Below are 17,137 nucleotides of genomic sequence, written 5' to 3'. Positions count from 1 at the left end.
ACTGTCAATCCCAACAGTACAACAGATTTTTCTGCTTATGAAGATGCAAACCTCACAAAATAAGAGCTCAAACTGAGGGGGAAAAGCAACTGAAAAATAGGTGTAACTTTTCCTTAATCATAGAGTGGGGTTGAAAAGACCTCAACTTAGCAAAGACTCTGTACAAACCCTTTCTTCAGAAGTTGTTCTTTTAACAATATAAAATAACTTGCACACTAAAAAGACTTTTATCTCTTCAGTCAAGCGAAATCTAGTGGTCTGGGATCAAACCCACTAGAAATATGTAAAGTAGAGAGCGAGCAAGCTAGCATGATGGAGCTGCAAGGACACATTTGTTACAGTAGTTCTTGTTGGATGGGTAGGTTAAAGTAGTTTTTATCTTGGTGCTCAGAATTCAAGGTAGATTTCAGTGGATATTACAAAACGATTCACCATTGAAATTCTATTGCTGTAGTAGAAGAACAAGTTCAGGGTGTGTCTGCAATGTATGGTTCAGATTTCAGTGGTGAATTAATTATCGCTGAATTTCATGTGTTGCAACCTTTGGGTTGCAGAAAGAGCATTTCAGTTCAGAAGTCTGTCTGCTTAGCAGAGAAAGTTGGCTTGGTTTGTGAGTGAGTACAGGGGCATTAAATATGTTTTGGTGGGACTCAGTGCTGCCAAGGGAATAAGGCTTTAGTGTCTGCATATTTTAAAGATGGTTTTCAACCATAAGGGGACAGTTGTATGTCAGTTGATTCACAGCTTCCTTGAACATAAGGATAAACCACAACTTATGGAGCTGTCCGTGTCCTGGAAGGATGCAGGCTTACATGTATCAGCACAATTTCTACATAATAAATTTCTTAAAACTAAAAATTTCCCCCTTTTTTTTTTTTTCCTGAGGTAAATATGGCGGTGAGGGCAAAGGTTACATAGGGCTGTAAATAGGTTTCCTGAACATTCGATGCCTCTTAGTTACCTTCCCACCCTTCTGCTGTGAAGAAAGGAAAGGGCTGACGGGGAGGGAAGTCATAACTTAGGTGATGTGAGAAATATCTTTGAGGCTACTAGCAGAAACATGTAAGAGCCTGCAGATTTTGTAAACTACTTGTGTTACTTACATTTAGATGGGAAGAGACTATACAGTGCTACAGCCAAAGAGGGCTACAGAGACAAATTAGGCCACATTTATCTAAGTGTTGCTTCCACAGGGTATAGGTACTGTAGACCCCAGGGTACTCCCAGTGTTGTAGGACAGTGTTGTGGTTTAACCCCAGCTGGCAACTAAAGCAGCACAGAGCCACTTGCTCACCCCCTCCGCAACCTTCCCAGTGGGATGAGGGAGAGAATCAGAACTGACCGATGCCCAGCAGTCCCTGGGCAGTGCCTTCCCTCTTAGCCTTCCCCTTGTTTTATTGCTGAACAGGACATCCTGTGATGTAGGGTATCCCTTTGGTCTGCTAGGATCAGTTGTGTCCCTCCCAACTCCTTGTGCACCCCCAGCCTGCACCCTGGTGGGGTGGTGTGAGAGGCAGAAAAGGCCTTGACACTGTGGAAGTGCTACTCATCAATAACGGAAATGTTCTCTATTATCAACACTGTTCCCAGCACAAATCCAAAACACAGCCCTGTACCAGCTACTGTGGAGAAAATTAATTTCATCCTAATCAAATCCAACACAGACAGCCAGTACAAATGTAAATAAATTTCACTTTGTAGATCAGTTTTAAAGCAGTATAAATTGTAGTTTGAGATCCTTACTGAGGTTCCTGTACTTAACATCAGGTGATGTAATCCTAGTTTGTACCACTCATCTGTTTCTGAACTCTCCAAATCAGAAGCATTGGGACTATAGTCTTTTGTATAGTTCCCATTTTGATGAAGGTAGAAAACGGTTTACGGAGGAATGATCTTTGGGCGGTCTCATTATTTCTGAATTTTCTTAATTCCTGGGTTTGTATGAAACATGTGGGTAAGAGTCAATATGACATTCCATGTATACAGCAATTTAGCTAATTATAAATCTTGTTGCTGCCACTTTTTGCAGACCTCCTATCCCATACCAAGAGGTAAAACCGAGTTATATTAGCTGTTGTAAAAAGTTGGTGTTCGCTTTGCTTGTTTATAACAAGAGAGACTTTCAAAATGTCAGTTTAGTTTCTGACAGGTTTGTTAGCTGATTTGACATTATGGCAGTTCTTGGTATGGGGCTTTCCCTGGTCCTGCTTGCAACTCCAGGTGATGGTGTTTTCATGTGATGTGTTCATTCTGGACTTCTTAGAAGTCTGTGTTATTTTGTTATTTTCAAGTCTTCTAAATAATTGCTACATGTATGAACATAGATGCAAATGGTTGTTTTAAAGTAAATTGTGAACAAACATGAGACCAACGGCCAGGTTGGCAGCTTCTTGAAATATCCCGTAAGTCAGAGATTTGCAGAGGCTCCACTGCTGTTTTCAGGCATTAGTGACTAGTGGGCAGAAGGTCATTGTCATAACTGAGACTTGAATTTCCCAAGTGAGGTGCTGTGTCCTCCAGGCAACTTAGAGGCACCTACAAGCCATGCAGGTAACAGAGTCTGTCAGTCTGCTGCTGATGACCAAACTCCAAACTTATTATTGTTTGTTGGTTTTGCTTCAGCTGTGTGCATGGTGCAACTTTTACCTTGGTTAACCTCTAATGCATTGCATTCCCAACGATGAGGATGATACCAGATAAGCAACATCTGTTAGCAGTGGGTTAAAGTTATGGCTTAGTTCAGGGGAGGGAGGGAGAAATAAGATGCTTAGTAGCTGGTGTTGCATTGTTTTAGACAAGTGTTTTTTTCTTGAAACTCCTTTAAGCCTGGATGACTGTTACTGCAACTTTGTACCCTTACGAGTCACAGCAGTTCTTAGTACAGAGTAGTCACTCAGCTTTAACAATCAAGTATTAAGAAATTAGCTGTCTAAATCTTAAAGCTACTGCTCCAGCATATCACTCAAGGGTATGCATATGATTCTTCTTGAACTGTTTGCATGTCTACCTATGTCCTGTCTATATTCAGGAAGGGTCTTTTTTTATACTTCTGACTTTTCTGCCACAAAACCTGGAGGTAAAAGGATTTGTTTTGGGGTGGGGGAAAGTAAGCAAAAGTAGTCATTTAGACAGATGACTCTGTGTTAATGTAATGTGAAAAATGTGGTGGGGTAAAATGATTGGAAAAATCGTGTGTTCAAAAATCATTTGCTAATGCTAAAAAATTGTTTCTATTTCAGTATGTTAGCTGAAAAAAAATCAGTACCCTGGCAGTTGTGTTCTAAATAGATATTCTTGGCAGGAATTGGTAATTTTTTAGAGAAAAATAATCTGATTGTTATTTATGAAGTCTCATATTGGTTAACAATTTACTGGTCAAATAGCATTTTTTGCAAATGGACCCATAATATTAAAGTTTGCATCTGATGGAGTGAATATCCCACGTGATAAATGGTCAGTCTGCCTAAACACTGAAGCAAGAGAGAGACTTATCAATTTCTATTTTATGAGGCTTTTGGGAAATAAATGGAAATGACTGTGGTTGTTCTAAACTGGTCTGGCTTGTAATTTCCTATTAGGAAACATAATGCCAGTATGAGTAGCTGGATTTTTTTGCAACCATGAACATTGGAGGACAAAGTTGAAAAGCCTTTTGAAATACTGATGATAGTTTTGGAGAACATTTTGAAAGGTTTTGATGACCTAAAAAATGTAGCTGAATTCAAAATCTTGGGGAGTTTGGGCTTGTGGTTTTTTGTTTGTTTGTTTGTTTTTGTTTTTGCTTTTGTTTGTTTGTTTGTTTGTTTTATTATTATTTTTTTAGGTTTGGTAGATTTGGTTTATAAAATTAATTTTGAACCTTTTAGTATTCAACTGTTTGAATGTTCAAATATTAACTTCTAAATGTGAAAATTGAAGAAAACTTTGTGACTGTGTGTTTAGAAAGTACTTTGTGGAAAAAAATAAGTAAAGACTGGATTTGTTATTCAGGTTTCTTCTGTGTATCATTACTGACCTGACAGATCTGGAGCTGACTCTCTGTAGAGGAGTTTCAGTACTTAAGAGAATTGCTATAAAGCAGACAGAAGATGATCAACTTGTACAATAGTCTTTTCTGCTTGTGTTGGTTCCTCCCTAGTCTCTGTCCCCCCTCCACTTCTCTCATGAGAGACCATGGGAAGCGCTTTTTACACCTACATAGGTAACTGCTGCTGTCAGTGCATACAGGAGGCAGCAGATGAACTGAATACACAGAAAGTGTTGTAAGAAGCCCCAGGTGGAGGTCAGAAATCAATGCAAAGCAGCTTACAGTGGGCAAAGGTGCTGAGGATAAGCCTGGAAGATCTAGTTGTATCTTGAGAAATAACTTGGAAAGTGGGGCAAAGATGAGGAAGGATGAGAAGAGGGCTGTGGGCAGCCTGGACAGATCTCCGAACCTCTGGTGGTGTGGGACAAGTAGTTGGGGAAAACTTCAAGGGGATGTATGTTGGGAGAGGAGATAATGTAGAGTGAAAATTTTTAGTTGGTTTTTGTGGAAGTGGAGATTTATAGTGAAAGTGATAAGGGATGGTCAGGTCCTCAAGAGTGAAGTTGGAAACTAGGAACCTGGTAAAAAAGAAGAGCAACAGTCAGGCCCCGTTGGAGCTAAGGTGCTTCCTACAGAAGTTTCAGGACCAAATGAAGGAAGTGTTGGTCTGTAGCGTTTTTCTCCTATGTGATTCTTAAGAGTTGAGTTTTATCTCTCCCTCGTGATAATTTTTAATCTCCGGACCTATGCATTCTTGTTTTTTCCTCTATTCTTTTTTTGTTACCCTACATTTTTTTTTCTTTTTTGTTTCAGTCTCTTCAGTATAGTTGTTCACTTTGCAGTAGTACCAGAAACGTCTTATGTGAATGGCAAGATATCTCTTCTTGGCAAAGTTTCTTATACTGCTTCAAGTCATTACCCCTGAAATTTTAATTAATTTTGAAAACATTATTTCTGATATTACTTTGTCGATCATTATTAAAATACCCAAGACCCACATATCCAAAAAAACCCCACTATGCACTCTTATGGTTTAAAATCAAAGAAAAGGGCTGAAGGGACCTTTCTCACTTTTTTGAAGCACCTTTTAATATGAGTATTTTTCTGTAGGAGTCTATTTACTGGGAAAATATGGGCAGAAGAAAATCAGAGAAATCCAAGAACGAGAGGCAGCTGAATACATTGCCCAAGCACGAAGGCAATATCATTTTGAAAGTAATCAGAGGACATGCAATATGACAGGTAAGAAAAGGAAATAGCTGCTGTTCTTGATAGGTAGGATTACTTGGGGGTACATACTACATATTGTCAGGATAGAAGAAAAATAGAAATGTAGGTGAATTCAAAATCTTCAGTAGTGCTGCATAAATAGAGTTGTTTTGCATAATAAAAAGACTTTGAAGAACAGAGGATTGAAGGGGTTTTGGGGGACATCTGAACCCTTATCCATCTATAATCATACAAGTATACATGCAGGTTACAATTTTTTTTCATGTCAAGATCCTTTTTCCTTAAACTGCATGTGGTACTGAGGTATGAAGCAACATCCAGATTCAAACAATACTGAATTTACAGCAGGATGATTGTATTCATTATAGCACATTGTTATAGCATGTTATAGCTGCATGGAGAACTTGTGGGTAAATGTTATTTACAAATAAGAGGCACATCAGCCCATTAGTTTCCTACACAGTTAAAAGGTACCTGACTAGGTGGGGAGCAAAAAACAAAAGCATTTTTCTTACAGCACCAATCTTAGGATTTTTGGAGAGGAGATGGCAGAGTGGAGTTTAGCAAGGTCCTTGTCGTTCTTGTAAGTGCAGGCTATTTTTATAAAACAAATTGGACAGCATTTTCTTTTTCTGTTGAAATTTTTAATGGCTTCTCGGGTGGCTGTAAGTGCTTTCTGTGCACTTTGTTTACCCTGACCAGTTGGTATTCCATTTTCATCTTTTCTGATTTGTACTGCTGGGATTGATTTTGCTGCAAGAGCTAAGTTTTTCTATGCCCTTCTTTGTGCGAAGTATCTTCTCTCTGGCAGCATGCATTCCTGACGAGATGTTTCATACTTTGTTCTTAGTGTCTATTATGTTTTCTGTTTCCTGTTCCCATCATGTGACAGCAGATCGGACATTGTTCTGAAAGTAAAGGATTTTTTTCACATCAGGTTTCTTTCATTTGAAACATACCTTTCTCTGGTTCTCTTGTTGGAAAAAAACAAACCTCAGATACTTTTCTTCTTGCTTGGAGAAATGCAGCAATGTAGATTTTCACCAGATTTTCTTTTGGGGAGTTGGAGGCAGGATGATGTATATGTAGGATGTGAGTGGACATTTGCAGCTAGAGCCAATAGTGTGAGGTGGGGATAGGTTTATGATGTTTGGAGTTTTTTTATGTTGATGGGTTTTGTTTGTTTGCTTTTTTTTTTCTTTTAACAACAGTACTGTCAATGCTTCCAACATTGAGGGATGCCTTAATGCATCAGTTAAATTCTGAGAGTCTCACATCTCTTCTTAAAAACAGGTAAGACTATTTTAATTGTGTTAAACTGCATTTGTTTTGATCACAAGTTTTTGTCAAATTATATTATGTAGAGAGCATGCAGGATTTTGGTTCTCTGCCCCATGAAATCACTAGTCTTAAAGTCTTTCAAAATCACTGTGAATATTCTACGTCGTGTTAGATGTGTTTTGATAGGTATGGCTGGCGTTTTGCAAACATTACAAGAATTTATTCTTCCTTTAAGATGTTGCAGTGAGAGGCATGGTTTTTGTTGGAATGCTTTTAAGATACATAGATAAAAGTACTTAGAGGATCTAGTCTTCTCTTGAACAGGACAGGATATCTTGAGTGAGTTGTCGATGTTGTGTTTGTAAAGATGTTTTTGTAATCTTATCAAGTTCAGAAGTGAGTAGAAGTGGAAAGTATCCAAGATGAGATTGGAAATGGATGTAAGCAAAGAGAAGTAATTTTCTTCCCCCCTTTTTTTTTTTTTGAAGTAGAACAAATAGGGGCACGTCGTACATTAAGAGAAATGCTGCCCTGTCAGAAAAAAACCCCTGGATTTCCTTATTGCTGCAGGAATAAATTGTCTGTTTTTAAATACATAAAGGGCATAATAGCATACCTTAAACATAAACTGCTTGTCATCTGGCACAGAGTAAAAGTGTTATGTAGGCAGTTAACACAGGGCTTCTGACTCACTCGAGACTGTCTTTCTAGTTTACCTTCCACTAGTTTTTCTATGTAGCTATAACTTCAGCTGTCCAGCATTTAATAGGTTACCAATTCAATCACTTTTTTCAGTCAAAAAACTTCCACAACAGGGCAACAGAATGAGATATTTAAAGGGGGAATTGCAGCCTGAACAATGTTTTTATAATAAATTATCTGAGAATTTGGAACTGTAATTGAATATTATTTACCCCAAACAACAAGAAATTAGGAAAAATTAATTTTAATGGAATAAATGTGTTTATCATAATAAGAGTCTTACTCAAGAAAAAAAATAGACTGAATGAACAAAAGAGCTTGTGGATCACCAGATATGTCATCTGGACTGTGCAGCAAAATAGTCTACAACAGTTTGTAATCCTTTATTCAGTGGTGAAGAAATATAATGCCTTAGTTTGTTCTCTGTAGCAAGCATTCTTTTATCAAAATATACCTAGTTTCTCTAACTTGTTTGACTAGCTGAAGCAGTTTATGGGTACATTGACACACCTCTGAATTCCAACAATCCCAGTGAAAATAGATATTAGACTTTTTTGTTATTATGCATTTTTGAAAACAAATATTTTTTTAAATGGTGGTTACATGAAATATTCTGTAAGCATGGATGTTCATTTAGAGTGCATCTTAGAGTGGAGTTTGTGTCTCAGTGCTTCCAATTTTGACTTACACTTCTAGTTTTAACTAGATGCTTGAACTTACCCATGAAAACATAGGGAAGGGGTTGGGAAGGCACAGATGGTGGAATCAGCCAGCAAGGCTCACTCCACTTTGAAGTGATTCTTTGAAGAAGCTCTGCATTCTTATGCTATGCAGGGAGGTATAGATTTCTTCTTTCCACTTCCATTTGAGAAGCTCAATCAAATGGCTCCAGAGCTCTGAGTGCCTTTGTTGTTGAATATACAAAAGAGCAGATATGGAGATTTACCTGTCTTAATGTCCCTGAAGATGTGTTATTTTTCTCACTGTTGTGGTTTTACTCAGGCCTAATTTTTCAAACCCTCACAAAATTTGCATATAATAGCTTGCAAAAAGAGAAGCGTGTAAATTGTTTTTTTGTGCCATGGATCATTGTGTCTCTTCCAGCTATCGTTTATATAACCTGTCTTATTATTTGGAGTTGTAGACTTAATAGTTTATTATACCAGTTCACCTGCATTATTTGATAGCAGTGAAATTAAAAATACATTGTTTATGTAAGTGATATAAGGTTTGAACTGATGCCACAGTGCAGATGTTGTGCCTGTAAAGAGAAATGATTTCTGGTGAAAAGCATATTTTTCTTTTTGTAAACTAGGTTACTGTAAAGTCTAGGTTAATTTGAACTCTCAGTCCTAAATATTTAAATGTTAATTCTGATGCTAAGAAATTATCAAATGTTTCCCTAAGTGACTTTTACAATATATATCTTCCACGATAGATACACAGTAACCATTCTTTACTGACAGTGCTTAACAGGTGAGAATGGCTGATGAAAGTTTTGGATGATTAGCTGGCTCTTATCCCTGCTACTGCTGCTTGCTAAGATTACCTCTGGATAGTAGTTACAAATATGACATGTACCTTAGGCAGTTCAGGTGTGTCTGCACAATCTACAGTCTTGCTATTTTGACTGCAGAATATATAAAATTTTAGGTATTGGTCAGGTCAAAAAGTGAACCTTAACCAAAGAAAAGAGATTAGCATACGTTTGTGTGGGTGGCGCAAGATTTCTTTTCCACGGATGGTCATGATCTCTTTGTTTTTTGATGATCAAATATAAACTTTAAACCCATGCCAGGCAATGGTAAATCTTGCAAGAAATTAGGGTGATCCTGCACTTATTATGCACAGGCAGATAGAGGAAGCCCTGCTGAACTGAGTTTGCTTTAAATATATAGAGAATCAAGGCCCCAGAAAAGACCACTTTGTGCCATCAGTGGGCTTTTTCTGGTTGCTTTTTGTAGTAGTTCAGAATTGATCATATAAGTGCGTAATTGACATGACTAAATGCTACATTTATACATTACATTTGGGATATCTTTTTTTGTGTGTTGTTTATATAGTGCCTTCTTGAATGAGGCAAATGGATATAGACCTGAATTTGATCTGAATAACTGTGGTAGCTAAATGAGCTTGCCTTAGAGCACTGTTATTTCATTTAGCATATTTATTAATTTCCAAGGAAAATATACTTCTTAGTGTTTAATATTTCCATTTATTTTTCCCACAGGCCAGCAAACAAGTTAGAAATATGGGAGGATTTAAAGATAATAAGTAAGTGGAAATGAGAGATTACATCTGCATAATTATTTAGCTTAAATCTAAAATGTCTTTCACACCATTTAAAAGGCACACTTTAAACTGGGTTGTTGTTTCAGTAGGTATGAAAACAGTGTAACACACTACATGGCAAACCTCCTCCCTGCCCCTCCTCCCAAAGGCTTCTCATGATGGAACTTTTCTTAGCCCCAAGGGAAGTTAGAAGCTTGGACACCAAGGTGAAGAATGTTATTGCCCTTCATGTTACTCTGCTCAAGAAAACTTTGTGAGACTTTTCTGTGTCATCACAGAAAACTCAAACTAGTTTTTCTGAAATTCTACGCTGAACCTAATGGAAAATGTTAATCAGAAATGTAGGCCAGCCCTTACATGGTCAGTGGTTTCCTCTTCTTGAGCCTGTTGGAGAGAACCACCATACCAGTGATCATGAACCTTTTGGTTCATCTTTTTTTTTTATTGTCTGATGGAAGCAGTGGAAGGGAAGAAAAAATAGTGGAGTCAGATAATTATGCTGTGAAATACCACAGCTTTTGGTTTTGTTTCTCCTTTTCACAAGGCCTTTACAGATCCTACAGATCCTACTTTTGATCTGACTCCTTTCTTTCTGTGTCTTTGCACTCATCCATATTTATTCATGTCACTTCTTCTGCACATCCTCCTAGCCTTCTGGCTGGTAGCTGATGTTATTTTAATTTTCTTTCACTAGATCCTAGCTGCTCCTGCCTTAGGTAACTTTTTCTCAAGCTGCTGTTGTGCCTTCTGTGTCTTAATTGCGTGATGAGGGCTACCATAGACTGTGTATTTCTAATGAAGAAAAAGCATTTGACAGTAAATATTTTTCTTCTGAAGCAAGTTGTATAATTTTTATTTTTCTCAAAATAACTTGAGTAGTGTGCAAAATTATATTAATACAGGACTTCATATGGGATACTCTAGATGTAGCTCCAGCACATTAGACTCATGACCATATTGGGTATGTATTGTGAAAATATGTGTTATGACAACCAGTGAGAGAAATGTGACTGTGTATTTAAAAATCATCAGCACTTCTTGAGTCTTGGAGAGCACGCTCTCTCCTTGACTCGCCCTTATTTCTTTGACCTTGAAGTTGTTTTCTCTTTTCAAGGTTTCACAAGGAGCATTGTAGCTGTGTATAGTACCTGTATGCTGGTAGTTCTCTTGCGAGTCCAGTTGAATATTATTGGTGGTTACATCTACCTGGATAATGCTGCACTCTGTAAAAATGGCACAGTAAGTTTCTTGGTTTGTTTCAAAGGTATAACTTCTAGGAAGTGAAAGGATTATTTGGTGAGAGATAAAAAGGGCATAGCTTAGGAGTATCAGAATGAAACTGAGAGTTCTTACAAGAGTGGGAAATGTGGAAGCATTACTGCAAGTAAGATATATTGATGTCTTTTTAATACCCTCTAAATTTGGATGATTTGGTGATGCTGTTGCTTAACTGAATACTAGCCATATTGAAGAATGCTTTTTGTCTGCATTTCTCTTGCTTAATCATGTCTAAACACCAACATGACATGGTTTCTATGCTTTAATTTTTTTGTGGAACGGTAATACTGTTTGAATGATCCAAGATATGTATGCAAATTTATATAAATGCTTAGGTATTTCTAGCACAGACATTAATTCCCGCAGTTTAATAGATGTCTTTGAAATTTTGACTATTTTGTTTAACTCCAAAAGGCCATCTAAATGTCTGTTGGTGGGGGCAAGCAAGGTAGAAGACTTGTTTTTTGTTTATGTAGGATATCTATCACTGCTCAATAAAAACAGATCGATCCCACAGTAAGCAAGTACCCATTGCAGAGAGTGAGATCTGCAAATTGTTGGACGGCTTGTCTAAAAATAATGGATACAAACTTTGATTAGTTCTCATATGCCCCCCTGTGATAGCTCCTGCTGAGAGTCAAAGAACAGCATGTCAAGGCAGGTCTGAGAAAACCTTTAATTAGGGAGGCCAGGGTTGACTAAGGTCATGCTTCATTTTGTAAAACCTGAAAAATCTTTTTTAGAAGGGCAAGATGAGTTTGGACTGGAAACATGTTTCCTTTCTGTTATTTTTTTCAATACAGAAGTGGGTTGACAGGGCCAATCTGAGGCACTCCACTGGAGTAAATTGAGATCCTGTCTCTCAGTTACTGAAGGCTTCTTTTCTGTCAGATAAGCTTTTATTAGGTTTCAGCATAAATAACATACTCCACTAGTTTTGATTTCTGGGATGGTGGAGGGTCTATTTGCACGTACAATGCAGGTTTTTAAGAGACTGACCTGTATATAAATGAAAATGAAAGAGTTTTCTGTGCCACTGAAGATGGAAGAGAGATCTGTATGGGACTGAAGAAAATAATGCAAGAGGACTTATGAAAGATCCAGGGGTTGACAGCAGGAACAGTCAGAAGCTAGTTGCACCAGAATGGGGGAATCCATCTGCTGCAGGGTATTATAAAGATTAAGGAAATTGATGGCACCTGGTTTGAAATGATTTCTGCATTGTTCTCTATTGTTGACATGTTACAGAACTGTTGTTTTTTTCCCTGCAGACACCATTAGCTCCCCCTGAAGTTCAGCAGCAATATTTATCGAGCATTCAGCACCTTTTAGGAGATGGTATGGTGCTTATTGTGAGCTAACTACACTTACAAAATTCTACTTTTTTCTAGACTTGAACAAATCATTAGAATAACTTTGACACTTTCTTCCTTCTAGGACTGACTGAGTTAATAACTATTGTTAAACAAGCTGTGCATAAAGTTTTTGGAAGGTAAGAGCCCGTGTTTCTCTGTGGTTAGCTTTTAAGTTTTATTGTGATGACTGTTCCCAAAGCAATGAGTTTTATGAGAATAAATAAAAAAGGGGATATATCGACTTTTTCAAAACCATGTATTTATTATAGCAGGCTGTGTGTGCCAGTGCAAACCAAGGCAGTAGACTGGGGTCCTGTTACTTCTGAACGTTATTGGTAGGAAGAGAAAGAATCAATATTCATTTTGCAATCAACACTCTAGCCTTTTTCCTTTCCAGTATTTCCCTTAAGCACACCCTGTCTCTTCTGGACCTGGAACAGAAACTTAAAGATATCAGGAAAGTAGTGGAACATAAAGATTCAGATCAGATTGCATCTTACTCTCCCTTATGTCATTATCTGATGCCAGATGAAGAAAATCCCTTGGCTAGCCAGGTACTTGTTTCAGTTTCTTTCATCTACCTTTTTTCATTCTGCATTTTTGTTTCTTTTTGGGGGTGAGGGAAAGGTGCGTAATAGTCCTCTAGTGTGCCACGGTGTCTGTGTCTTGATTTATGATGGAAGAGGCTCCACCATTTATTAAAGTGTCCTTATCTCTTTAATTTAGGCAAAGTTACATTTTCTTCAGATTTGACTGAAAACAAGTGTCATCCTCAGAACATCAGCTTTGTGTTCAGAAACACTGCCCAGTTACTGCTTTTAGCCTGTGGCCGAAGTTGTGACACAGTGCAGCTTAACTCAGCCCTAAGCTACATTGTATAGCTTGCACTGCTGTACCAGCAAAGTTCATGGCGCATTGTAGCATCTTGGCTGAAGCACGGGTTGATGGTGTGCTGCGGTCCTTTGTTGCTTTGGGCTGGAAAATGAACAGGAAGCCAAGAGAAGGGTGTATCTAATCGCAACTGTAATATTAATTTCCTAAATTTTGTGAAGGTGTTTGTCTCCACCCTCACCACAGGTTGGAGAAAACTCACTCTTCACTTGCTTTTACACTCATGTAAAGATGAGACACGGGCTTCAGCGTTTGACTGCTGTACTTACCACTTTAGCTTAAGCTGATATGCTGGGTTTATTTCAATTTTGAAGGTCAAAAGTGGAAAAATGCCTTGCCCAATTAGTCTGGTACTTCCTGCTAGTATTGTTTTTAGTTAAAAAAAAAATCCTACAGTGACGATTTAAAACACAAATTATAAAGAATCTGATTTATGACAATATTTTCTTTTAGATTTGACTTGTACATCTTGACTTCATTCTGTGATACGCAACTTTTTTATTTCTACTCTTATCCTCATGGTTGCTGATTAAACTTACTAAACAGTGTCCATCTTTGCTTTTTCTAGGCTTGTGGACTCACAGAAAGAGATATTGCTACAATTAAATTACTGAATGAAACTAGAGATATGCTAGAAAGGTATAGAGAAATAACTTGTATTCACATTAAACTCCTCACAACTATTGTTTATGTAAGACAATTACTTTCATATAAAAAGCTGTCAACTTTTCATTTGTGAAATGTGAGTGTTCTGCATTAAATTTTTATGTTCAGTAATTGTAGGCTGGGATTTTCAAAAATCTGGGAACTCTGAAACTTATTTGTAAGAAATAATCCTGCCTTAATGAGATAAACCAGGATGTCCTTCCCACTCAGATCTCTTATCTGTTCCTCACCTGTTCTGTAGTTGTGCAGGAACAGAAGAGTACTTCTTTTCTGCCAAAGCAGGATAAATTGAGAGTAATTTTATTGGATTTACTTGATTTGATAAAGTGAACACCAGTATTGGCTTACTGGAATTTATTTTTAGTGCATGGTTTTGAGAGTGGTTGTATGTGTACTTTTACCAGAGAAAGCTATCAAAGTGAGGCTTCTAGAATAAACACAGGATATGAGGGAATTGAGACAAATGCTGAACTATTCTTACCATTTAGCTGCTAGGGATCTGGGGCATTTTAAGGGTAAGTCCCTTCTATGTTATTACTTAGTAAGAAATAGAAGTGAGAAATGCTTTAGACTTAACTCTGTTTTAGGGTAGAGTCTGGGTTGTTGAAGGAGCTGGTCTTTGGTGAGGTGGCAATACTAATGGCATTTATCTGGGTTGTACATGCCCCCTTAGGGGAGGCACATCTGAGGCACTGAACACTTGCAAGGTTTTTTAGTTGCAAAACATAAACCCCAGGAGTCAATCCTTTTATTATTATTATTGTTATTATTATTATTATCATCATAATTATTATTATTTATTTTCAGTCCAGACTTCAGTACGGTTTTGAGCACGTGTTTAAACAGAGGATTCAGTCGACTGCTGGACAATATGGCAGAGTTTTTTAGACCTACTGAAAAGGACCTCTCTCAGAATGGCTCTGTAAATAGGTAAATATTTCCTTCTGTTGTGGTTCTCATGTCACTAGTGTTTTGCGTTCATAGTGAATTCCAGAAAGCCTATTGATTTTCCTGCCTTCTTGAAGTTCTCATGCTGGAAGTATTATTCTGCTTCTTGCTCTTCAAGAATCACTGCATTCTCCTTGTTTTGTTCAGGTAGACAGCTAGGAGGATTTCATGGGTGGAAAGAAACATGCAAGAGTATAGGTGAGGTATCTTTCCCACCATTACTTGCAGATCTAGAAGTAGAAATCAGATGACCTGTACCTTCCACTGTTTGCCTGAACACTGTACTGGCAGACTGCCTTTTGGCCTAGGGAGGGTTTACCCCACTGGTGGTGATTACTGGCAGATGTGCTGCAGTACCTACCTCCCTGTGAGGCCATGAGGAAGAGCCTTCCCCTGCAGCTCGCGAGCCCTGTGCGCCCCAGTCTCTGGCACTCTGGTTTTCAAGGAAGCTGGGTGGGCATTGCTGTGATCCTCCAAATACAGGGAGCCAAAGCATCCACAGAGCTCTAGGTTCTTTCCTGGTGTGCTGATAAAATATAGTAACACTCAGGATTTTCTACATATTCCTAGAAGACAGCTTAAAAATAGCTTTTATTTCGAAGTTAGCTTTGGTTTTAAACAGTGAGGTGAGACTGTTACAAATTCAAAAGCTGCGTTCAAATCCTTGAAATATTATTTCTCAAGTATTAAAATTAAAACCTTGAATGTTTTATGTATGTTTATTTTAGTAACTAATGGCTTTCAGAGGGTCTTATTTTTATTTAAATATATACTATTTACATCACTTAAAATACCCCAAAGAGTGTAGTTTGGTTGTCTGTCTTAAGCCTGGTTTAGTTTGAAATAGTGTGAGACTGCAGACTGGCACTTCTATCACCTGTCTACATATGCACACATGTAAAGGTTCTGGCTAAACCATAATTCGCTCGCATGAGAAGCAAGTATGAAACGCTGTGTAATAGGAAGACCAACTGAAATTAGCTTTGGTACTCCTCTATATTAAATGAAAGGCTTGACAGGGAAAAAAAACCCCCTTCATCTGTACGTTTTAGTTTGCTGTCTTGCAATTCTTACTTTTTAAGTAGTAATTACTTAGAATTCTAATAATCACAGTTTAGTGGTTTTACCAATGTCAGAGCAGTTCTAGGTCAATATTTCTTGGTTTTTTCTAGTCTTTCCAGTGTCAGTCTTCCTTTAGCCAAGATAATTCCAATAATAAATGGGCAGATCCATTCAGTATGCAGTGAAACGCCCAGTCACTTTGTTCAGGTAAGAATCTTCCTTATTTACAATATTCCAAGTAAAATTTCAAAATTAATGTTGTATATTTCTTTTTAATAAATTCATTCTTTTTACTTTCACTGGCTTTTAAAAAATGGGAAACAATTGGCATAAAAAGCTTTTTGTATATTTATATCTTCCAAAAATATGCTGTTTTTCTAGAACCTCTTCCTTCTGTTGAACTGCGCAGATGCACAGACAGGTCTTTTAACTTGGTTCGACTTGCAGTTCTGCCCACAAACCTTTCTAAAGCAAGAAATTTGAGTAATGTGTCTGTGGAGGCACCAGGTGTTTTTCTCATGATGAATTGTGTACTGCAGCAAAACCAGAATGGTGTTGGATGTGTTCAACAATTAAGCAAATTTATTTTTTACATTTCTTCCAGGACCTGTTGATGATGGAACAAGTGAAAGATTTTGCTGCTAATGTTTATGAAGCTTTTAGTACCCCTCAGCAACTGGAGAAATGACTCGCACACTTTTAGGAATAGATGGTGTATTTATAACAAATCCCTTGCAACTACTGGTGAGACTTGGGTTAATTTTTTAGTGGTGTAGGAGTGGCAGACCAGCAGAAAGAACACTCTGAGAAAAGTGGGAGTGAGCCCATATTTTTTCTAATAGAATTATGTTTCAAGCACCCATTAAAAGTATTCTTGTTGAAAGAATCATTGTATGTAAAGACTTTTCTATTAAAAAAGTCGTTAAATTCCTCTGTATTTAATTTGATTATTTTTATTGCATCTAAAAGGCATCTGGTGGCAGTATTACAGCAGGTTACTAAAAAACCCATTTGTTTGCCCTGGAGTGTGTAAGTTTTGAAAAGAACTAATGATAGTGATCTAAGAATAGCACAGAGTAGTAGAATGAAGTAATGCTTTTTGCTTCTTCTCCCCTCAAATTTTGCTTTTTATAAAGGAAATGTATTTCACTTAACTTTACAAACATTATTCCAAAGTCTCTTGTTCTTCAGAAGGCCTTTGCCAACAGATGCACGTTCCTCTTGAATGAGCTGGGGGCATGCTCTCTGTTACTTAATACTAAAGGAATGTGGGTTTTTAGATGTTCTCTTGTTTATACTGTTCAAACAGCTACACTGTACACATTACCTTGTAAATATTTTATCTTAATTTGTATTAATTTTGAGCCCAATTGTCTGTATTGTAATAAAATATTTTAATGTAAAA

At 37.5% G+C, this 17,137-nt stretch overlaps 1 protein-coding gene across 1 annotated transcript in view; it reads left to right on the top strand.

Annotated features, from left to right (window-relative positions):
• PEX3 (peroxisomal biogenesis factor 3) overlaps positions 1 to 17,137 on the top strand; it is a 20,183-nt gene extending 3,046 nt beyond the window's left edge. Inside the window, exons 2-12 of the mRNA XM_064649286.1 lie at positions 5,138 to 5,269; positions 6,469 to 6,550; positions 9,471 to 9,514; positions 10,647 to 10,771; positions 12,082 to 12,148; positions 12,248 to 12,302; positions 12,563 to 12,719; positions 13,625 to 13,695; positions 14,530 to 14,652; positions 15,843 to 15,939; positions 16,337 to 17,137. Of these exons, the coding sequence (XP_064505356.1) occupies positions 5,138 to 5,269; positions 6,469 to 6,550; positions 9,471 to 9,514; positions 10,647 to 10,771; positions 12,082 to 12,148; positions 12,248 to 12,302; positions 12,563 to 12,719; positions 13,625 to 13,695; positions 14,530 to 14,652; positions 15,843 to 15,939; positions 16,337 to 16,420 (1,037 nt within the window). The 3' untranslated portion in view covers positions 16,421 to 17,137. The remainder of the gene's footprint in view (positions 1 to 5,137; positions 5,270 to 6,468; positions 6,551 to 9,470; positions 9,515 to 10,646; positions 10,772 to 12,081; positions 12,149 to 12,247; positions 12,303 to 12,562; positions 12,720 to 13,624; positions 13,696 to 14,529; positions 14,653 to 15,842; positions 15,940 to 16,336) is intronic.

Source organism: Pseudopipra pipra, chromosome 3, assembly GCF_036250125.1.
Source record: "Pseudopipra pipra isolate bDixPip1 chromosome 3, bDixPip1.hap1, whole genome shotgun sequence".
In the NCBI taxonomy this organism is placed as follows: domain Eukaryota; kingdom Metazoa; phylum Chordata; class Aves; order Passeriformes; family Pipridae; genus Pseudopipra; species Pseudopipra pipra.
The sequence above is the reverse complement of the archived record's forward strand: the minus strand, read 5'-3'. Positions and strand labels throughout refer to the sequence as shown.